General features: G+C 37.2%; 1 protein-coding gene across 2 annotated transcripts; it reads left to right on the top strand.

The window, feature by feature from the left end:
* Window positions 1-23,766, top strand: LOC121259883 (26S proteasome non-ATPase regulatory subunit 10). 2 transcript variants are annotated; one of them, XM_041161684.1, is made up of 13 exons: window positions 1-161; window positions 405-467; window positions 548-718; window positions 2,347-2,478; window positions 2,944-3,083; window positions 9,274-9,360; window positions 16,706-16,831; window positions 19,468-19,620; window positions 20,385-20,456; window positions 21,381-21,482; window positions 22,592-22,762; window positions 22,855-22,934; window positions 23,182-23,766. In XM_041161684.1, the coding sequence occupies exons 1-13, from the start codon at window positions 131-133 to the stop codon at window positions 23,264-23,266; spliced, it is 1,413 nt and encodes a 470-aa protein (XP_041017618.1). In that variant the 5' UTR covers window positions 1-130; the 3' UTR covers window positions 23,267-23,766. The 2 variants fall into 2 exon arrangements, with proteins under 2 accessions (XP_041017618.1, XP_041017619.1); XM_041161685.1 differs by lacking the exon at window positions 9,274-9,360.
* The last annotated feature ends 236 nt before the right edge of the window (window positions 23,767-24,002 follow it).

Here is a 24,002-nt window from a genome sequence, read left to right as displayed (position 1 = left end):
TGTCCGTGTTAAGCTTCTCTTTGGCTGTAGCCTGTCTCAAAGTTAAAACCCAAAAACAACGCTCTTCCATTTTAGGGTTTTAGCGAGTATCCTTGTCCTGCTTCTACTTCAGTTTTGTTGTGTAATTATTATGGCCGCCGATGCTTCTACTGCCCTTGCAGGTTCTCTCTCTCTCTCTCTCTGGCGTAGCCAACCGCATACATCACAACCAATAATCACATGGATCATTTTTGCAATTTGATTCATTACTTGGGTTACACAGTTTCTGCTAACGTTTTAAGTGTGTAATGCTTTTCTTTCTCCATCGCTCTGCGTGTATGCTTGTACAATTTGATTCATATCGAAGCATAGTGTTCGATAATTACTTTATATCTCTCATTCTCTCACTCCGTCGCCAAATGCAGTGAGACAGAAAGTTCAACAATTTCTGAATGCAGCTTGTACTGGCAATGTTGATCTCTTGAAGAGTAAGCTCACGTTTTATACGTGTGTGTGTTCGTGTGCCTTTGTGTTGACGATTTATTTGGCTGGTATTTTGTTGGGATAGAGTTGGCGAGGCAGCTTGACGAGGGTAAGGGGTTGGCTGGAACGGTGGCTGATATTAAGGATGCGAACAAACGAGAGGCACTTCACTTTGCGGCCAGGGAGGGGAAGACAGAAGTTTGCAAGTACTTGTTAGAGGAATTGAAGCTCGATGTTGATACAAAAGATGAAGATGGTATGCACCTAATTTCTTACATTGTTCGTTTCTGTTATTTTCTTCATGCCCATCGTTCCAATGGAAGGCCCGAGCCATATTATCTATACTCCAAAAGGATTAGTCAATAATATAATTAGAGCCTTATTGAAATATTAATAAAAAGAGTAAGAACTTCTTATTCCCAAGCAATGTGAGATTCTCTACATTATCTACCCTTATCCTTATCATACGAGGTATCACAATCTCCTTCCCTTAAACTTCAAACGTCTTTGTCAGGACTATTCATTGTAGATGGTACGGTTCAAGTCCCACATTTCTGGTTGGGATATGCTCTAATATCATTTGTAACTCTCTAGTAGAAGGCTAAAGCCATATGACCTATACACCAAGAGGACTAGTCAATAATACAATTAGAATTCTGTTAGAACATTAATATAAAGAGCAAGAACTTCTCTTTCCCAAGAAATGTGGGATCTCATACACCACTTACCCTTATCCTTATCATATGAGGTATCACATGCCCTTTCTATAAATGCTTAGTAATGTGTTGACGGAGCAATCTAGATTAGGAAGTAGTTATCTTTGTGATTTATATGCAAGGAAACAAAATGAAAAGTTAGGAAACTACATGTGTAGAGACGGTTTCTGCGGTTTGGTTGAGAGTGATTAGTTGGGCTGGAACATGCATGTTGCAAAAGTGACATTTAGGGGATGTTTGGAAACAATTTCCATCTCATTCTATCCCATCTCATTCCATCTCATTTTCTTCCCAAACATTATTTAAATACAAATAATTTCAAATTATTACAACTTTTTTAAAATTTCAAACAAAAGACAAAAAAAATTATAATATTAAAATTATAATTCAACTTTTTAAATCCCAAAATAAAAATTATATTCAAACAATATTTTAACTTTATAATATTTTTTATTCAAATTATTTATCTCATTTTTCGGAACCCAATAAATACTCAACTCAAACTATCTCAATACTATTCACAAACCATCTTACTATTATTCACAAAATTCTCATCTTATCTCATTCCCCAAGTATCCCTTTAACTAATGCCTCGTTTGTTTTCGTAAATGAGATAAGATAAAAGTTGAAAGTTAAATAAAATATTGTTAAAATATATTTTTTAATAATATTTTTGTTTTGAGATTTGAAAAAGTTGAATTGTTTATTTTATTTTGTATGAGAATTTGAGAAAGTTGTAATGATTATATGAGATGAGTTGAGTTAAAAAGAGTTGTGAAAACAAACGAGGCTAAGGGTACGTTTGGAGTTTAAAATCATCTCAACTCATTATTACAACTTTTTCAAATTTCAACACAAAATATAATAAATAATTCAACTTTTTCAAATCACAAAATAATAATAATATTAAAATATAATATTCTAACAATATTTTATCATCTCAACTCAACTCAGTTCAACATCCAAACGCAGCCTTAAGAATCTTTCTTGTCCTTTAACTAAAAAACTCCTTGGAATCATATACTATCAAAAGTAATTCTATGGTCTTTGTCCATGATTGTAAAATGTATAACCTTCAAAATATTAGCTGAAACAAAAGAAGAGAGGGAAATTATTTTTAAAGGTTTTATGGTTTTTCATGGTGTGGATTTTCATTATTTATCTACAGGTGAGACTCCTCTTATTCATGCTGTTCGGCAAGGGCATACCAGTACAGCCAAATACCTTCTCGAGTGTGGTGCCAATCCTGCTATACCTACTGACTTAGGGGCCACAGCCCTGCATCATTCTGCTGGAATAGGTTTGTTCTTAAATTTTCAGCCCTTATCTTCCTGTTTGGATCTTTAGTGCATGGAGAGCTTGTTCCTAAATTTTCTGTTTTACATAATCCCTCTGTCTTCCTTGTTTTAATTGATCTCTTTTAAGGATGATTGAATTATATACCTATAAAAAAAAAAAAGGATGATTGAATTATATGTTTCTGTTATGTTAATCCTAGAGATGTTTTGGTAGTTTCATAATTTATGTTATTTTCTTGCTTTATTAACCTGACCTGGATTTTAGTCCAGAAACTACATCTAAAACTTACTGTTTGAAGGCTGTAAAATTAGATGATCATCTATATCTTCCCCTTATTGCCATGGCCATACATATGGTGAAAATCTTATATGTCCATGATGTGGATAGATGTATAGAATTTAATATTCTTAACATCATGTTTTTCCCAATAAATCCCACTTTCAATAAATTTTGTGCTTGCACACAGGAGAAATTGAGCTGTTGAGGATTTTACTTTCCAAGGGTGTTGATGTTAACTCACAAAGTGATGCTGGTACTCCTCTAATTTGGGCTGCTGGTCATGGACAAAAAGATGCTGTCAAAGTTCTATTGGAACACCATGCTAATGTATGTTTGGATTGATTTCTTCTTATATTGTTATCTTTTAGTATATTGAAGTTTTTGACCCTTGTCCTCTTGTGGTGCCTCTGTGGTTTCAAGACCTAGGGAGATAAAGCCTCTCCCAGGACTCTTTTCTTGTGTTCGAGTGAAACGTTAATAATTAAAACTTGCTTCTAGGACCATCTTTTGCTGGTGAAGAGGTTCCAAAGGGTTAAAGTTTTCCCTTGTGTCATGTGAGATGTCTTAATGATTACATTGGCTTAGGATATATACATCTTTTTGTTGGCAGACCTTGTTGAGCTGCCTATTAGGCCTCCCGAGTTTCCTTGCCATTGTCATTCCTCTGGCTTTGTCCAAGCCTCATTGGTCCAAAGGGTAGTAGAACCTTGCATGAATTGATTTTACCCACTTTTGGGTCATCAGATCCTCACTTGTTCTCCGTAATCCCTTTGATAGGATTATGCACCTTATATGGGCATGTTTAGTCCTGTTTCTTTTGTGGGGATTCCTGGTGTTTCAAGTGAAGTTTTGGTTCCTCCTGGTCCTTGAGCTTGGTGCCCTTATACCTATAGGCTTCTTGCCCTGTGTTAGTTGTTTGATCTATCATAAATATTAGTTTATTGGATATTCTTTTTTGGTAATGTAATAGATTGGTGAATATGTTTTGGTTATTCATTTACTTATAAAAAAAAAATGTTTTGGTATTTCATGCAGTTTTCATGTTGAGATCATACCTGATTACACATCATCATGCCAAATTGAGACTTTAATGGCCATATTAATAATATGGACCATAGCTGTAGACTTTAATGGCCTCGATTTTCATGACTTTCTCGTTTCTATTGCTTCTACTTAGATAGGTTGTACCTTTGTATATCTTCTTGTGGACTTGGGCTATGCCTATCATTATGAATAAAATCAAATTGAGAGTTACTTTGATCCTTTCTATTAAATGGATGCCATTTATAATATTGGTAATAGGTCTAATAGACATAATGACAATAGTAGCATAATGTAATAGAAGATACTTGTTATGTTGATGCATTGTGTGGATAATTAGATGTTCAGTCCTGTGTCTTCAATAATAGATGTGATATGCGCAGTCTTTTGTCTTCAATAATTAAAAGATGTGTTATGTGACGAAGAGGGAGGTTTTGTGAAGATTTTAAGATTTTTTTTTTAAAGTTTTTTAAGTAAGATTGCAAGAAGTAATCGAATATGCATAGTTATGTTGTTGCCGTTTGTAGACAATTAAGTATTTTGTCTTTTGTCTTAAATAATTAAAAGATGTGTTATGCGACGGAGAGGGTGGCCTTGTGGAGATTCGTGACGGATTCTAAGCGTGGCTGAATAAGGGGAGGTTGTGTTCTAAGGGGTAACATAGCATTTTGGTATAGGAGTATGGAAACATATGAGGAGGAGGTGAGATACTTATTCAAAAGTTGTTAGATTTGCTTTGGGTGATGGTTCTAAGGCCAACTTTTGGCATGATGTGTCATGTGAGAAACAACCTTTGAAGATATTTTGTAATGCCCCAAGGGAGGCCCAAGCCACATCTGGGTCATTCTCCAATAGGACTAGTTAATGGTACAATTGGAGCCCCATTGGAATCACAGAGCGAGAACTTTTCCCTCCCAACCAATATGAGATTGCATATACCACCTACACTCATCATTTAGTATGGGATATCACATATCTTAAGAGCATGTGGGGTGACAGATCATGTGGATAGTATATGTTGGACCCCTTCCAAACGACACCAATTTTGAAATCAAACTATCGGATTTTAACCTTACATGTTGGTTCCCTATTTCCTTTGAAGAGTGTTGGGAGAGTGAAGAATCCTTTGAGAGTCACGTATTGTGTGGGTGAAGACACCAATTAGAAGTGAAATCAAACTATATTGTAGCCTCACCTATTGGTTCCCTATTTCCTTTGAAGAGTGTTTGGAGAGTGAAGGATTCTTAGAGAGTCATGTGTTATGTGGGTGGCAGCTAGTGTTGGTAAAAATGTGGCTAAGTGCAAAGCACCAAGGCTGTAGCACTTCATAAACAAAAAGTGGATTGCATTCACAAAAGCACGCTTTTCAGTGCTTTTGTGTGGTTAAAGTGCAAAAACGTATTGATATTTGATTGTTTATGTTAGCATAGAACTCGATAGCTACAATTCATGAAATTTTTTGGTCTTGTGCTTCTTGGTATATTTTGATATCATGGATGTGTATATATATTTTTTGATCTGTAAAATATCATGGATATGTATATTTAGTAAAGCATAAGAGAATTTTATAAAATGTAATGCTTAAAGTTTTTGTAAATTACTTTATTATTTGATTTTACGTTGCATAATACTCTAATGAATTGAATTAATGACCAAATATATTACCATTTTGCTTTCTAAAGCTATTGTATATTGTATTTTATTGGATTTGATTTTTGTTACTAACCTACCATACATTATTTTTTATGAATGTGCACTTTACTTCACTCATGCGTGCTCTTGTACTTTGTGCTTTGGGCCTAGGATCTAATGATGTTTGTGCTGAAGTGTGCCTAGCACTTCCACCAACACTGGTGGAAGCATTAGGGAAGATATCTGGATAACTTGTGAAGTGGAACATCATTGTGGTGGATTAGTGGCTGCATGTGTAATAAGAGTTGGTAGTTTATTGATCACCTTATTCATCTTTGTGAAGTAACATGAGATACATGGACTTGGTTCAATGTTTAGTGTTGATTGGGTTATGCCTAAAATGGTGAGAGTTGTTCGTGAGTTGGGATGACAGGAGGGGTATCATCACATTTTGGAAGTTTGGAGGTATGCCCCTTTATGTTTAGTGATGTATTTGAAATTGCTCAATGCACAGATCATGAAGATAAAGAAACTTCTGTGGTAGAGCTGAAAAAAAATGTTTCCAACTTCCTTTGCACGTGCATGCACATTAATAGTTTTCTTTTCCTACCTTCTCAGATTTTTTGAACCATTTTCTTTTTCTCCTGAATATGGAGTTCTCTTGTATACTTATTGTGTACTAGAATCTTGCTTCTTTGTGTTTTTTTAATGAAATTAAGTTACTTGTAAGACAAGAGGTGTGCATAGCCTCGTAATAGTTATTCCATAATATTGTTCTGTAAGAGGTTGGGTAGTGATTGTGTGAAGGATTCCATTTTAAGTTCTTAGCTGTCATCTTTGTTAGCGAATTAGAGCCATGCCAATCATTGATTGTGGGGGATTTCAATATTTTAACCTTGAATCTTTACATTGGTAAAAAGTATGTTGCATGTGGCATGCAAATTGAGTTGGGCCTAAAAAATGTATTAAAACTGATATTGTTTAACTATTATTATCCAACCGCACGGTCCACATCTCATCATCTAGGTGATAGAAAGATATAGTTTTGCCAGTGGTAGAAAATGGTTTTGGAAATCCCAAAGCATAACTACTTCTCAAGTGTAAGCATGATTAGCTTCTAACATTATGGCATTGGATATGAGTAATGGGTGCTGATCTGCTTGATCATTTTAAATATGCTAATATCATTTGCATGACACGGTTGTTTGTCTTGTTGCAAACTTTTGGAGCCACCAACGTGCAAGAGAAAACCCTACAGAGAGAGAAGAACAGCCGCCATCATGCAACCACCTTAGACCGGCGAGTGACCCCTCACCACCATCACAGACAAGGTCGACGGACTTCGGCGACCTCACTGAGGGTCGTCCGGCATAGGTCCTGGTGTCGGTGACTTTTTTTTTTCCCAAGTTTTCTCTCTGTCATTCTTGGAGACAACGTCGACCACCGGCGAGTGACACCTCACCACTGGCCCAGACAAGGTCGACGGGCCCCGACGACAGCGTTGAGGCGTAGGTCCCGGCTCCGGCGACCTGGATTTTTTGCTAGACTTCTCTCTCTATCTTTCTCGGAGCCCTTTGATGTCGCGCCCTTGATCACTGGCGATCGGGATTTTTGAGTTGCATTTAGTCGGTACAGACCTGGTTCTAAGGTCGACCTGAGCCTTTGCCTACGACCTGCGACCTGAGTTTTCTTCTGTTTTTTCCGTTAACACAGTAGGGTCTATGATCTGAGCCTTTGCCTCCACCACCTTCACAGACTTGAGTCTGTGTCTATGCTTGTAGTAGGCACAGATATGCTTTTTACCTTAAGAGGATGAAGTGGGAGCAGTAGGGAGCGGTGGGCATAGATTTGCAATGGGATTTGACGATGACGACGCGCGATGTGGATTCGTCTTAGTTGGAAGGCGAGAGGTGGTTGAAAGTCGAATAAAAAACTTTTGTTTTACGAAAGAGGGAGGAAATAGTTTTCGTATTTCTGAACGCAAAAGGATAGTTAAGTTCATGTGTTTAGGGGGGATGACAACTTCGTGGGTTGCTAATGGAAAAATAGGATTGTTTAGAACTTAACTGTCATGTAGGTTTCTTCAGAGAGCTAAGGATGGGTAATGAAGTTTTTATCATTCAACATCATGTTAACGCAAGGGGCAGTTTTCTGCAACTCTCAGGATTCCAGAATGGAAGGAGGAAATGCTTGTTGGTGATTCTAGAGAGCGCAAATGGCATTGGATGGAAAGGCTTTCTGCAGTCCATTCGAAGTGTTACTGAATCCATAGCCACTGCTCAAAGTGGGGAGTTTGTTGATGGAAAAATAGTGGAAAGGCCTTCCTCAGTCAAAGGTGCTTCGTACGCTGTGGTGTTGAGGTCTCTGGCAGGTAGTCCGGCCGAGATCAGCTCAACGGTAGAAGGAAAGGGTAAGGCACTTGTAGGAGACAAAGGCCGTCAGGTGACATTGAGAGAGGTGGAGGGGATCTTGTGGGATGTCAAAGCTCAATTGAAGGGAGTTATGGAATATGTGAAAGATCTGATGATTAAAGTGGATAAGGGGCTGGATCTAGTCGTGGGTTTTGGTGGTGGATCGAGAATGGATGAGGGAGGGCGGGGTGTAGATCCTTCGGGTTTGAAGGCCACAAGTGTGCCGGCAAAGGGCGTTTCAACGCCGTCACAGATAGGGTTGTTGGACGCTGGCATCTTTGTCCATGCCAGTGTCACTATGCCTCCTAAGGGAGCTTTAGGGCCTCAGTCACCAGTTGCAGATGGGGTTGGTACTTTTGTCCAAGGTTCATTTTTAGTTGAAGACGGGGGTCCATCCAGGGTCTCGAGTTCTTTGGAAGAAACAGTCGAGCCTCTTTTAGAAGATGCAAACGGGGTAACAGTAGGTAGTGCTTCCCGTACTTGTTCTTTTCTTGAGGGAGCCATAGGGTCAGACAAAGTGGCAGGATAAGGATCGTCTGGAGGTGGAACAAATACAAGCAATGTTGATGGAGGGGAGGAACTTGTAATGGTGGCAGAAACAATGGACAACAACCATATAGCTGTGGAGCAACCATATGGCAGTAAGGAAATTATTGGTTTGTCGTTGGTGCCTCATGTGGGGAAGGTTTAGAGTTGGGAGGGCAATTGGGTACTGTGGCTGGGGATAATGTCGTTCCCCTGGTTTCTCTTCCTCTGATAAACGATATAGTGGGTTTACCATCGGATTGGGTTCTGAATAAAGTTAACAGGTTTCAGCAAATCCTGGGGCTTTCATATGGAGAACATGGAGAATAGGAAGACCAATTTAAAGCAATACTCACTGCGATTGAGGTGAGTCATGCGATTGAAACCAAATCAAAATTTAAGAAAAGCAGGGAGTTAAAGCATCTTTCATGGGCAATCAACTACGATGCTAAGGGAGGTAGCTCAAGTCGAGGGAAGACTAAAGGGAGGGCATTGTGAAGACGTTCTCGTAGTGGGATGTTTAGGTAGAGGATTAGTTTTACAGAAACAAGGGGTTGGGGTTGGGGAGCTGTGTTACATTCCAATTTGGGTTTGGTGTAGTTTGGGTAAGTCCCATGGGTTTTTTGGGTCATTAGGGGCTCTCTTATATGGACTAGGTGTTTTTTTGTATACGTCTAGTGTACTTGGTTACTCCTATTGATATATATATATATATATATAATATTACTTATAAAAAAACACGGTTGTTTTGTTAGCAGTTTTAGACGCCATTTTTTTTGTTTCCCTCATGTCATTTGCTTAAGATTTTTGTTCGTGGTAATATTATAACCAGATATTTTGTTTCCATTGAAATGTGACGGGAAATTCTTTTCTATATTTTGATTCATTTTCCTGCTATTGTTGTGCAGCCTAATATTGAAACAGATGATGATATTACTCCACTGTTGTCATCAGTGGCAGCTGGCTCACTGGCATCTTTAGAGTTGTTGATTCAGGTTTCTCTGTGTTTCTTTATCCTCAAATATATCAAATGGACTTTGTGCCAGAACTTTGTGCATATCTATTTTAAAAGTTGGAGATATATAAATGCCATCAATATTGCTCGGTTCCTTTTTGGAGGTTTGACGGTTTATTTCAGTTGCATTCTGTTCTTGTTTACTCAAGTAATTTGATTATGAGCATTGTTATGTCTTCATTATGAAGATAGCTCTGTGGCTTTGCTTTGGGTAACTTATTAGTTTTATACTAAATAGAATCTATACGCACCAATCTGCAGCACAGTAATACAATGACAGATTGACCAAAACAAAACAAAACTTAGATCATTACAAAATGAGAAGTGCTTTAGCCACAAAGAAATCTTACAAAAGTAAACCCACAAAGTAGATCTAACGTATCATATAAAAACCATGTCAGTTTATGAGTTTACTTTTGTGACATCTCTTTGTAGCTGTAGTACTTTTCTTAAACAAGAAGTAACACTATTGAATAGAAACGGTGGCGCTTTAAGGATGTTTTTCTATCAAGTGGCTAACTCACATTGGAGAAGCAACACTATTGAGATGCTTTTGGTTGATGATTAGTCTTCTCTGATGAGACTGTGATCGTGAACCATATTTTCAGTATTATATACATAAATTTTCAGAGCGATTTGCTTCAGGACCCAAGTCCATTGAGGAAGGGATCGCAATGTGGCTTGAGAGGCTGTTGTAGAGAGAGATCTTCAAGATGGTAAAAGTAGGTTAGTGATATAGCACAGGGTCTGTGTGGTTTCACTATGGATTCTTTTAAGCTTGTTGGGATGCGATTCAAGATGATGGTATGAAGGTATTCTAGGTTTTTCATGCCAACAAGAAGTTTGAGAGCACTTCACAACCCTCATTCCTAAAAATGTTGGGGCTATGGACAGTATTGGTAAGAGCACACTCAAGCTCAAAAACACCATAGCCTGAAGCCCTTCGCTTACTGAAATCAAAGCACATTTACCTTATGGACTTTTTGGCACTTTTCTTAGCTAGATTATAGTGTGAAAAGCATGCTTTTAATTTAGATAAATTAAATGAGGAAGATGATGAGGGCTACAAATACGTTGATGACTATGATGATGGTCTTATGATTAATGATGAGGATGATTATATACTTCAGGATGGCATTGTATTCCTTATTTTAGCATACAAGTCATAACTACAATTCTTTTGCATATTTGATTATTTCCTTTTGGGCGTATTTTGATTTAGCCACGTACTTTACTTTGATTGTGGCTGAAAAATATCTGGATTGTACATATTTTATTAAGAACAAGAGAACTATATTCAATGCTTTGTTTAAATTTATGTAATTAGTTGATCTTGATTGTAATGTTGCTCAATGATTTTAAGCAATTGACTTAATAGGATGAAAATGTTACTATCATGCCTTTTTAAACTTTTTATGATATTTTATGCATATATATATATATATCGATAAGTAAACGATTATATTGATATGAATAGGTATAGCCCAAGTACACAAGATGGTATACAAAAGGTCACACCCAGTTAGAGAGAAGTAATAGAAACAAGAAAATCATGGATATCAAGGCCATGACAATCTACAGTTGTGGCCCAAAGAAAAAGAGTGCTAACAAAAAAAAAATCTAAGTTCTTCTAGTGACCATTTTCGCCACTTCCATAGGCACCACATGATACAAATCGGGACCATTTTCCACACTGTTGAGATTTGTAGGAAACCTTTAGATTTATCTAGCTGGCCATGAGCTTTGTCACTGTGGCAGACATAACCCAAGCTAACTCTATTCTATTAAACACTTCATTCCATAACATTCCAGCCACCTCACAATGCAACAATAACTGATAAATATTTTCACCATTTTTCCTAAACATACAACACCAATCTACTATGATCACCTTACGTCTCTGTAGATTATCTGTTGTGAAGATCTTACCTAATGCTGTTGTCCATACAAAAATTGCTGCTTTGGGAGGTGCCTTGTTTCTCCATTTCTTTCTCCAAGGGAATTGCGTATTTTGCGATTGTGTAAGCGTCTTATAGAAAGAACGGACCGAGAACTTACCTTTACCTGTGGGTATCCACCACATCTTATCTGCTTCTTGGGTTCTCTGCCTCATGGTGTATAGAAGAGCAAAAAACCCCTCAAAGCTGCCAACTTCCCAATTTTGGGCGGCTCTAGTGAAATTCACTTTCCATTGAACTAGTTTCCCCAATGACTCCATGCAATTATCCACCGAGGCATCTTTCTCACCTGCAATCCTAAAAACTGATGGGAATAAATCCTTTTGGGCTTGATCTCCACACCATAGGTCAGTCCAAAATTTTATTCTAGATCCATCACCCAACACTAGTCTAGTATGCCGATTAAAGGTCCCCCACCCACTTCGAATGTGTTTCCAAATGCCCACTCCATAAGCCCCATAGACCTCCCTAGTGCACCACCTCCCCCACATGCTTCCATATTTGCAATCGATCGCTAACTTTCATAGGGCTTCTGGTTCTATATTGTATCTCCACAACTATTTCCCAAGCAAGGCTTGATTGAAAATCCTCAAGTTTCTAATACCCAACCCACCTGAAGAGACTAGAGAAAATACCTTATCCCACTTGACTAGATGATACTTGAATTCTTCTCCTATCCCACTCTAAAGAAAGTCATGATACAGCTTCTCAATACGGTTTGCCACACTTGCTAGAATAGGAAATACAGATAAAAAATACGTTGGTAGATTAGAAAGAGTACTTTTGATAAGGGTGATTCTACCACCTTTCGAGAGAGATGATATCTTCCAACCTGCCAATCTGCATTCAATCTTCTCCACCGACCTTTATGCTGCCCCCAAAGGAAGACCAAGGTAATTCATGGGAAGAGAGGAAACCTTACATCCAAGGATACTAGCCAGTTGCCAGATGTTAGGAACATTACCACTGACACCAATTCTGATTTATCAAAGTTCACTTTTAACTCGGAAACCACTTCAAAACAAAGTAATAATGCCCTCAGTGTTCGAATTTGGTTTTGTTCTACCTCACAAAAAATCAGTGTATCATCTGCAAACAATAAGTGAGATAGGTTAATGGTGCCCCTAATAGGATTACCCATTGAGAATCCAATAAAGCCACTATTCACCAAGGCTAGAATCATTTTATGCATATTTTGTTTTTATACATTATATATTTTTTTTGATGGGCGATTTTATATGTTATATTTTAAAACTTTTCATCTAGGCTCTAGGCGGCATTTGTGCTTAAAATGCCTAGCACTTTCACTAACATTTGTAGTCTGTGTCTTTGCTTATCAGTCTAGTAGGGTTGTTGAGAAGATTATTCAAAGCCACATAAAGTGTTTGTAAGAGGTACACAATTTAGACTCGGTGCTTATTGCCTTATTGCCAACAAATCTAAATTGTACGTTTATTTTAGGTGAGTCACAATTGCTTTGTAAATTAAATATTGAAAAGGCCTACAATCATGTTAATTGGGAGTTTTTCTATTATTTGCTTGGGAGATGTAGCTTTGAGGAGAAATAGCGGCCATAGATAGTGCATTGCGTTTTTTGGTGCTCTTCTCTCTACTAGTGAATGGCTTTTCGTGCTGGTTTCTTTAGGAGCTTGTGGTCGAGGATAGATGATCTTTCATCTTCGTAACTTTTCATTATTGTTGTGGAGGCTCTTAATAGAATGTTGTATTCATTACTGTTGATGGAGGTTCTGGTCATGTTTGGTTAACTTTTTTTTTTTTTTGAAGTTTTTAAAAAATTTCAAATTTTTTTCAACTTCATTCCAAACATCTTTCAATTTTAAAAAAACTTTCTATTTCAACTCTTGAACTAATCATTTGCCTAGATTTTTCAATTTAAAAATAATGACAATTTTTTCACAAACGACCATAAAAAAAATTATATTCGAGCAACTTTTCAACTCTACCTACTTTTACAAACTCTAGTACAAAACATATATAGAAAAAAAATTTATTCATTTTTATATCTATTTTTACAAAACCCAACAAACAATACATCACAAAAAAATTCTAATAAATTCTCATTCTCAAAATTTCACCTAATCAAACATACCCTTTCTTTTCTGAAGGACTGGAAATCTTGATGTTCTGAACATTATCAAGCTGCTGTTTGTATATGATACTTTAATATTTTGTTGGGCAAGCCCAAGCCACCTATGCACCGTGAGGGCCATTTTTTATGCTTTGAAGCTATTTCTTGAAAGTGGATTGCGCCAGGTCAAAGCTTGCTCTTGTAGATAATGTTTCTAGTGAGCCGTTTGACTGCATAATGTGGTGTACGATATCCTTTTTGCCTATGAAATATCTTGGCCTCCTTTTGGGTGCCTCTTTCAAGGCCAATTCTATTTGGAATGGTGTGATTGAGAATAAGCATATAATTTGGCTGGTTGGAAGAGGATGTATTTGTCTAAAGTGGTGGAATAACCTTGATCAAGAATACTCTACAATTTGCCTACGTTTCTTGTCTCTATTTTCCTTTCACTGGTGTGTCCCAGTGTTGTTAAAAGCTCGCTTAAGCGCAAAGCGCCAAGGCCAAAGTGCTTTGCTGATCAAAAGCGAAGCTCATTTACAAAGGTGCGCTTTTTAGGGTTTTTTTGTGTGAGCTTAAAGCGTAAAAAAAGGTGCTTTTATTAATTTTTTTTAAATGGTAAAATATCATTCCAAGACCCAATCCTAATAAGTTTAGATCCCATGGGCCTACCCAATATTATCCAATGTAACTTTTTTCTTTTCTTTTTATTTTTTTTATTTTTTTATTATTATTATCGGTAAATAAGATGTTATTGATCGTAGGAATAGGCAAAAGCCCAAGTACACGGGTCATAAACAAGAGCAACACCTAGGAGTGATGTTCTAGTGATACAAGAAAGTCGTGGATGTTCATGCCATTGAAATCTATTACAAGAAATCCTCCCTTTTTATACAAGAAATCTATTTGTCCAAAGGGGGACGAATTACTTTGATAAAGAGTACATTGTCTAATCTTCCCACTTATTTCCTTTCTCTTTTCCCAATGTCGGCAGGGGTGACAAATAGAATTGAGAGGATTTATCGGAATTTCTTGTGGGGAGATAAAGGTGAGGAAAGAAAGTTTCACTTGGTAAGTTGGAATATGGTGTGTCTACCAATTTTATGTGGAGGTTTGGGGGTGCATAATTTGAGGCTCTTTAATAAAGCTCTTCTTGGGAAATGGTTATGGAGATATCATTATGAGAGGGATGCATCATGGAAAATTGTTGTTGATGTTAAATATGGGAGAATGTGGGGGAATTGGTGCTCTAATGAAGTTAGAGGAGCGTATGGGGTGGATTTGTGGAAGTCCATTCGGATTGGTTGGGGGGAGTTTGTCAATCATATTAAATTTAAGGTGGGGGATGGGACAAGGATACATTTTTGGTATGGGGATTCAGCCCTCAAGAATGTTTTTCCATTCCCAATTTAGGATTGCCAGGGACCAAGATGTTGCAGTGGCTGATTCTCTTTCTTTCTTGAATAATAATCCTCAATCGAATGTTGAATTTGTGAGAGATGTGCATGATTGGGAAGTGAATGTAGTCTCAGATTTTTTTGGAAGATTATATGATTTAAAGATTATTCAGGGAAGGGAGGATAGCTTGCTGTGGGTTCATGCAGGCAATTCCAGATTTTTGGTAAGTTCCTTTTATAAGGTGCTAACGTGCCATTGTGTTTGTGATTACCCCTGGAAAAGCATTTGGAAAGTTACGGTGCCTAGTAAGATGAGATTTGCTTGTTGGTTGGTATCTCTTGGAAAATTCTGACCACAGATAACTTAAGAAAGCGTGGACTTTGCATAGTAGATTGGTGTTTTATGTGAAACAAATATGGTAAATCTGTTAACCATCTTTTTCTTCATTGTGAGATGGCCAAGATTTTGTGGAATGAGATTTTTGGTAGGACGGGAATTGCTTGGGTGATGCCTAAGCAAGTGGTGGATTTTCTTCCTTGTTGGAAAGGTTTTGAGGGATGACAAACTGCCGCTGCCATTTGGAAGATGAGCCCCTTGTGTTTGATGTGGTGCGTATGGTTGGAGAGGAATGGGAGGTGTTTTGAAGACAAAGAACGCTCGATGGGAGAACTTAGGGAGTTTTTCGTTATTACTTTGAGTTTGTGGGCATAGGCTCTTGTTTTGAATGGAGATGATTTTCTCGATTTGCTTTAGGGTCGGTTTGGATACATAAAACATCTTATCTCATCTCATCATTACAATTTTTCCAAACTCACACAAAATATAATAAACAATTCAACTTTTTCAAATCCCAAAATAAAAATAATATTAAAAAATTATATTCTAACAATATTTTATTCAACTTTCAATAAAACATCTCATCTGAACTGCGTAAATAAATGAGGCCTTAGTCTTTTTTCAGTTTCTTGAGTGTATGTAGGTATTTTCTCTTGTATACTTCCTTGTATTTGGGTTATGCCTATTCTTGGTAATAAAACCTCTTATTAATTAAAAAAAAAAAATCTATTACAATCAACCATTGAAACAAGGTGTTAAAAAAAGGTTGTAAGTTCATTCAATGACCGTTCTTGATCTTGGAAGCTTCGCTCGTTCCTCTCCCTCCAAAGACACCACCATGGCAGATCAGAACCATCTCCCAAATTGAGGCAATCTGAGAAGTGCCTTGGAGACCTCTCCATGAAGCTAAGAGGTGGATCACCATTCTTGGCATCACCCAAGCTACACCCACCCTTGCAAAAAAGTCATGGCAATCTCACAATGAATTAATAGATGATCGATGGATTCTCCACTCTTTTTACACAAACAACACCAATCCAAGACTATGATTCGCTGTTTCCTTAGGTTGTCGGTAATGAGAATCTTCCCCCAAGAAGCTGTCCATACAAAGAAGGATGCCTTTAAGGGAGCTTTTGTCTTCCAAATGCTATTCCACGGGAATGGATTTACATTAAATATCCAACTCAAGTGTAGGCCAACTTATTCCAATAAATGTCCAATTGGGCCTTCAAACATTATGGGCCAACGGGCCCAATAAAGCTATCCTTTTAGCCATAATAAAGTTGCGCCCAGGTGTTACAGACTATGCCTTTTAGTTTTGTAATTACAGAATTTTGTATTACTTATATATATAAAAGAGTAGAGCTTGGGGCTTATTTAAAAGAGCGTTTGTTTGATGTTTGAACCTATGTGATTTCATTTCAATGTTCTGATAACTATCCTTCTGTTTATGTGCATCTGCAAAATAAATCTGGTAATTAGATTTTGTGCCATTTTATGCGTTCTTTTCTTCAGCAACCCTAATGTTTGCATTTTCTAATGTATAGGCAGGTGCTAAAGTAAATATTAGCGCTGGTGGAGCAACCCCTTTGCATATTGCTGCTGATAGTGGGAGCTTAGAAATCATAAACTGTCTGTTGAAAGCTGGAGCTGATCCAAATGTCACTGACGAGGTGAAGCTATACTTCTGTTATATAGTCACGAATTGACCTGTTATATCTTGAGTCAGCATGCTCATATATTTTCGTGCTAGTGTCTTTACATTACCGTTGGAATTTATGAAATATATTACCTGTATAATCCCTGAAGCATCCTCTTTGTATTATATTGAGCTACCTCATCATTTTAATCTATTTTTCATTTTACTTTGACCTATCCCAATGCTTCACATGCTAAAAAGACATTTGATTGTATTTTCTTTTTTACAGTATAAACCCACTCGGTTTTTTTGACATTAAGATAAAAAAAATTTGGAGATGAATGGTCTCCTATCATTTGTGTATAGATAGACGTAACACTTCTCTATTGATTTTCCATTTCTAATCATTTGACTTTCCCACACTTAACTCATACTTTTTCAATAAAAAAGACTATTAATCATATTGTGACTATTGACTCATCATTAGTTACCCATTTGGCTTCCTCATCATTAGTTAACACTAGGGGCATTTGATACTAACGACATTCACCCAAAAAAGAAAATAATATGGTCAAGAATTCAATTGATTTTTGAAACACTTAATAGAATAAAATCCAAAGAAAAAGATTTGTGAATACTTGAACCTCTACTTATCAAAATTACTCATAAGAAAATGAGATCGCCACAGAAATAAAGATGATACCTTTAGACACTTTTTATTCTTTTTTTTTTGATCGGTCTCTTTAGTCCTCATTAGCAAGACAATTATACTTCCAATTTGATCTTCCATTCTAAGTAACTTAGGCATAATGCTTTCCTAACCTTTTAAATTGTCTTAGGTTTAGGAATTTAGGCGTAAAAGACGTTGCTGGAATATGCCATGAACCTTCCTAATACCATCCCTATATTTATTTCTTTTTAGAGTTCTGGAATATCTCTATCTTCCTAAGTTGTTGAATTCTGATAGATGAGTGAAGTTGCCAAAAGGGAAAGGGCTACCACCGGGTCAGTGCTGATAGAGTGGGCCGCCGTGGACGTTGGATTCGGAAGCGTGGCGGAATGTTATGATCCTAGGGTTTAAGGTTTGACCAAATTAGTATTCAACAGTTCTAAGGCTTTTGGATCAATGGTTGGTAATGGGCTGTCATCGGCACGCATAGCTGCCCAGTGGCTTTCTGGCCTTGGTCTCCTATTTTCTCGGTTTTCTTTCGTATATTTTCTTGTTTTTCTTTTCAAACTTAGATATGTGCTATTCCACTAGTTCACCTTAGGTGCTCCATAGAAGGCCTCTGAGGGTCTGCTCCACCACCTCCACCAACCAACCCTGCCTTATAACCAGATCTGGCCACCATGTGCCACCTCTCTCCTCTGCCGCTGATCATCTTCTGTTTCATTTTGCTAGGAGTTTCATTCTCCTCCTGAAACTGCTTTTGTTGGGAGCTACCTTCGAAAGTTCTCCTATCCAAGTATGTAGGAGAAAAGATTCTGATCAAGCGCCTCAACCCGAACAGATCCAATGTGCATCTGAATGCGTTGGGTTCTGCAGCCCATGAAATCACCTTCACAACAGCCTTTCTCAAGACCACATGTCAAGAAAAAATAGGACCAGAATTGTAGGTTCTGTTACCCAATTGTTTCCCTTTTCCTGCTCTGTAAAATGTATTTGGGGGTTGTTTGTTGGGGTCCAATCCCCTCCTATTGTATTGGTAATTATAGTCAATTCTATTTTATTCATTAAAACAGATTACATATATGTGATCTCAAACAAAATTGAAAGAGAGAAAAAAATGACATTTATATGATGAACAATCCTTGGTTAAGAGTGGGTAAATCTTTTGTTTCCATGTGCAAAAACATTAGTGCAGTGTCCTAAATTGTTCCCATGACCAAAAAATGTAGGTGCAGTGTACTAAACTTGTTATTAATTTACGCTTTAATTTTAGGACCTTTACTTAATTTAAATATTCATTTATATTTTTTGGGGGGAAGGGGGGAAGGGTGAGGATCGTCTTACTTTCGCATGCTTTGGTTACTCTGCCTGTGGTTATTTTAATAAATTATTTTTATTTGTTTCAATACTCCAGTGTGCATTAAGAACTTATAACTGATGCTTTTTTTTTAGTGTAGGTTGGGAAACCCATCTTTCAATAGGCAACACCTCAATAGCAAAGAAAAAAATAAATATTTTTCTTTTCCTTCTAAATATATGCTATAAAACAAAGTGGTGCAATCTTCTGGATGACGTTGGTCTTCTTTCCCAACACTTCCAACTTGGAGGTCTTTCAAATATGGGAAAATTTTCCAAGTTGGAGGCCTCTTCAAAATAATCTTGTTAGTGGTTTCCTTTAAGTTGCAAATGGTCTATTATAGGAAAAACGTTTTGGTTGAGTCCATCATAGCTAGAGCCAAAGCATCCAGATTATATTCTGTACTAAGTGGACTGTCAGGAAACATTAGTAAAGTTCTATGAGATAGCCTATTAACCATCTCTCCTTGACTCCTTATAATTACCAATTGGTTCTGATTGATTGCTTGTATGAGTCCATTTTAGGTTGTTTCCTTCACAGTAATATTAATTGAAATCATACCCATATTTGATGTTTTTTCGTAAGTATAGATATTGGATGTTCTTGGTGCGTATTGTTAAAAAAGATGTTCTTGCCATACCAGGATGGTCTGAAGCCGATCCAGGTTGCAGCTGCACAAGGCAATCGAGGAGCCGTTGAGATTCTTTTTCCTTTGACTTCAAAAGTTCAGACCATTTCAAATTGGACTGTTGATGCAATAATTGAGCATATGCAGTCTGAAACTAGCAAACAACAGGTAATAATATCGAGGCACGAAATTTTGGATATGTGAGAAAGAAAGGAAGCTTTTCAATTTTTCAATGAGTGCATATTTATATAGGCTCTATAGTGTTTATTCAAAACATCATATTGGCTTAAACTAAAGACTAACCGTGCGATCTCTTGGTGGGGCATTTTGTTTTTGAAATAAATATTTTAAAATACCTCTATGTTTCCTTCTTAGCTTTCTCACCAAAAACAAAGAATTGTTTCTTGGCCTGATAACAAGCATAGCAGTGTGCCAGTGACTAGATGTATACTGTCTTTTTTATTTGAAAAACAAAAAGAGTTTCTTTCTCCATTCAAAGGAATTTGGAGCTCTTAAGCCATTGTGAAAGGAGTTCTGGGTACATAATGAGAAGAACCTCAAATTTTCCTTGGAAAGGAGATTATATTACTGAGTGAAAGGAGGAAAATTTTCCACTTAAGAATGCTGTGCACCCAGAATCAGTCGAGACTTTGTTCTGAACACCCAATGCCAATAAAAAAGAATGTTGTGCACCCCCAGGATTAGTAGAGACTTTGTCCTAGACACCAGGTGTCTAAAAAAAAATCCACTGAAGAATGGAAGGAAATATGAAAATAAAAGACTAACCCAGACAACACATAAACAATTCCATAATTGCAACAAATAATGAAGAGACACCTGGTGTCACTACAGTCTATATCAGTTTCTATTTGGTTTGCCAAATCCAGTGCTAGTTTAGATTCTTGTATTAACATTCAAGGGAAAATTTTCAGGAAGAAACAAGGGATCAAAGCAATGTTAATATGCCGAAGGAAACCAATCTACTAAAGCATGGTCTCCCTGAGGTATCAGTTTTTTACTCTCTAATGTACCTTTCTGTTTGTTATACTTACTGTGGCTCAGATTCTCTTCTGGATTGTCTGTTGTCTGAAATTGGATGCTTTTTAGCTTTTATTTTTCCTTGATAAAACCCCTAGGGGTTGGCTCAAGTGGTAAAGGCTTTGGTTTTGGTAGTATGCTCCCTCTAAGGTCTAAGATTCAAATTCTCTTGGGTGTAAACAATCTCTAGACTGGGGAATTTTTCCCTTAAATTACCCTAGGTGGACTTGCGGGAAACTCTTTACCGAGGGCCTGTGTACCCTTGGGATTAGTCGGGACGCTGTTCTAGAATACACGGTGCCAATAAAAAAAAAAGTTCTTGGTAAGATTACACTGGATGTTCTGTAGATGAGATTATTATATATCTAATTCAAATCTAGTTACTGTCATAAATTCAATTCAAATTCGATATTCTAGTTTTTACTCTCTGATCGTCAGTTCAACCATTACCTGTAAAAAAGTAATGTCAATTCAACCAAAAGACTGAATCAAAGACTTCCATGAATCAATTACTGGTTTTATCTCTTATGATACTGCACTTTCTATAAGAAGTGGAATCCTTATTGAAAACTTTTTCCAGTGGGAGAAGCATTGAAATGCTAATGAAAAGAAATTTAAGATGCCACTTTGGGATCATTGGAATCATTGTGAGCAAGGAAATGGTTCTCCCCTCTACCATTGACAAGGGATTGGACTTACTTTCACCTTGTGATTACTTGCAAGTCTTTTATCCTTCGGATTTATTGTGTATTTGTTTTTCTTTAATTGAATTATGGAGATATTAAACTTTTTTTCTGAAGTCATAAATATTAAACTTTCTGAGTTGAAGTATTCTGTTGGAATACTTTTACCGTTGTGTTTGCCGATGTGATGAATGTTCAACGTTTCAGGTGGCGCCAGAAGCAAAGAAGAAAGCTGCAGAAGCAAAATGTAGAGCAGATGATGCTTTCAAAAGAAAAGATTATCATACTGCTGTAGATGCTTATACACAAGTTCATACTTCTCTCCTTTGACTAATTCAATCATCTCTCCCTTTTACTGTTGAACATTTTCCTTTTCGGCTGCAACCCTATGTCTCTGTATTTGGTCGTGCTCTTGGTTGACGCTAATTTTCATCTGATGGCAGAGAACACATTTCTATATGAGGACTGCTATAGTCACAAAGAGATTACACAAAAGCAATCCCACAAAATGACGTGGTTTCATGTGATCTGTTAGATCTACTTTATAATAAAAGTAACTTTACAATCTAATGAACTGCACGAAACCACCTCAGTTTGTGGGATTACTTATGTATAATCAATTTGTTGCTAAAGTATTTCTCTTTCTATATAGAACATTATTGGGATAACTTATCAGTTTATTTGTTTGACTAGAAAGCATATTTCATGGTCAGCCACCAATATACCAATATAATTTAGCATATTAGGGGTGTGGCTCAACTAGTAAAGCCTTGGTCTTGGTGGTATGCTCCCTCCAGGTCTAAGGATCCTCTTGGGTGCAAATAATGCTCCCTCCATGTCTAAGGATCCTCTTGGGTGCAAATAATGCTCCCTCCAAGTCTAAGGATCCTTTTGGGTGCAAATAATTTCTAGGGACTATCCTACTGGGGGCAACTTCTCCTTGAATTATCTGAGGTGCATTTGCAGGAAACTCCTTGCCGAAGGTCTGTGCACCCCCAGGATTAGTTGAGACTTTGTTCTTAGACACCCGGTGCCAATAAAAAAAAAAATTAGCGCGTTTTCAAAGAAACTAATTAACCTCTTCACTTACCAAATAGGTGAATGAGACTTAATTAAACTTCTCATGACTCTTCTTCTGACAGAATCTAGCTGGTGATTGATATTTTTAGTGCTCCATTGGTAGTAGATATACCATCTTCTGTATGCTATTCTGTTATTTGAAATTTAAATAATCAATTTCTATTTACTGCAAGAATGGATGACGTGGCCTAATAGAAACAAAGAAGCTTTTACTTCGAAAAATTATGTGTTATAGATATCGGTGGCAAAATTTGTTTCCTTATTCACAGATGCATATCTAAAACGTGAGCTTTCAGCACATTGATTGTAAATTGTAATTGTTTGGGATGCATATTCAGGCAGTTGATTTAGACCCCACTGATGCTACTTTGTTTTCCAATCGGAGCCTTTGTTGGATACGCATGGGTCAAGCTGAGCATGCCTTAGATGATGCAAAGGCCTGCCGAGCATTACGGCCAGATTGGCCCAAAGCTTGCTACCGGGAAGGTGCAGCTTTACGCTTATTGCAGGCATGTTTTCATGTTCACTTCTGGTCCATGGCATTTGAAACAACGAATTGGTCTTTGTGGTCTGATGTTATTTGTTTCTCTTATTATTGCAGAGGTTTGATGAAGCAGCCAACTCTTTTTATGAGGGAGTGCAGCTTGACCCTGAAAATAAGGAACTTGTGCATGCCTTCAGGTAGTGATCACGTTCACCATCTCTGGATTTACTTAGGCCTTGGTTTTGGCATGCCGATGACTACATTACAAAATGAAAAAAAAAAAGAACAAAATCATTTATTGTTCTCTTTATCGATTGTAAAATCCATGAAATGAGCTAATTGTTGAAGAGTTTCGTTTACTTGGGACATCTTACACTTTAAGAGGGACTGCAAAATTTATTTCATCAATCAAATACATCCTCTGAGTACCTGCCACTTCTACAGGGAAGCTGTTGAAGCTGGGAGGAAGTTTCATGGTACCAAATCACCAATCAAGAAAGAGGAACTGGAGTTTTGTGTGGATAAATAGCTGTAAGGGTCATACCGGACATACATGGAAACTGTATCCAGAAAAAAAAAAAAAAAAAATAGCTGTAATAGTTTGTCAATGAGAATTGTTCACTGTTTTGGTAGAGAATCACAATTATTTCAGCCAGTTTAACATCAAAAACCTTACTGTAAGATTTCTTCAACTGGTTAGAGTCCAACCGAATCAAAAGGCTCCGACAATAATGAATTAACAGGCTCATGCAATCGACAGCCTGCCAAGGGAAGAAGCCCGTCGAAGACAACCAGAGACAACTTACAGCATTGGTACTACAGTCTACAATTGTGGGAAAACCTTGGAAACCCATGATCCACAGTCCACATTGAATTGATTGGCGTTGGTCTGAAACCAGACACAAGTATCCTCCTGTATTTGGGTTTGTAAAAACTCTATTTGCATGCTTATTTACTGACACACCAAATGCACTATTTATGTGAAAGCCAACCACATTAGTTAGTATAAAAGATACTTGTGTTGGGAAACTTTATTACGATTGACATGTTCACACAGTATACAGTGTGTAGGTAGCAGAAGACTCTTCTTTACACCACCACCTAATAGGAGGATATTGTTAAGGATAAAACAATATTTGCCTCTCATTTGTCTTAAATCGAAAAGCAAAGACCTCACTTATTTTCCTTATTCATTCTCCATTGCCAATCTCGCCAACTACTTCCATTAGAGAATGCCTATTTCAGCCGTGGCACACTTCAATCCA

This window comes from Juglans microcarpa x Juglans regia, chromosome 4D (assembly GCF_004785595.1).
Source record: "Juglans microcarpa x Juglans regia isolate MS1-56 chromosome 4D, Jm3101_v1.0, whole genome shotgun sequence".
Classification (NCBI taxonomy): domain Eukaryota; kingdom Viridiplantae; phylum Streptophyta; class Magnoliopsida; order Fagales; family Juglandaceae; genus Juglans; species Juglans microcarpa x Juglans regia.
The sequence above is the reverse complement of the archived record's forward strand: the minus strand, read 5'-3'. Positions and strand labels throughout refer to the sequence as shown.

Bases quoted from the DNA above. Each gene is read 5' to 3' on its own strand.
- LOC121259883 (XM_041161684.1), top strand. From the start codon at position 131: ATGGCCGCCGATGCTTCTACTGCCCTTGCAG. The intron at 20,457-21,380 runs GTATCAGTTTTT...TCAACGTTTCAG, and splicing joins TAAAGCATGGTCTCCCTGAG to GTGGCGCCAGAAGCAAAGAA. The intron at 21,483-22,591 runs GTTCATACTTCT...ATGCATATTCAG, and splicing joins CTGTAGATGCTTATACACAA to GCAGTTGATTTAGACCCCAC.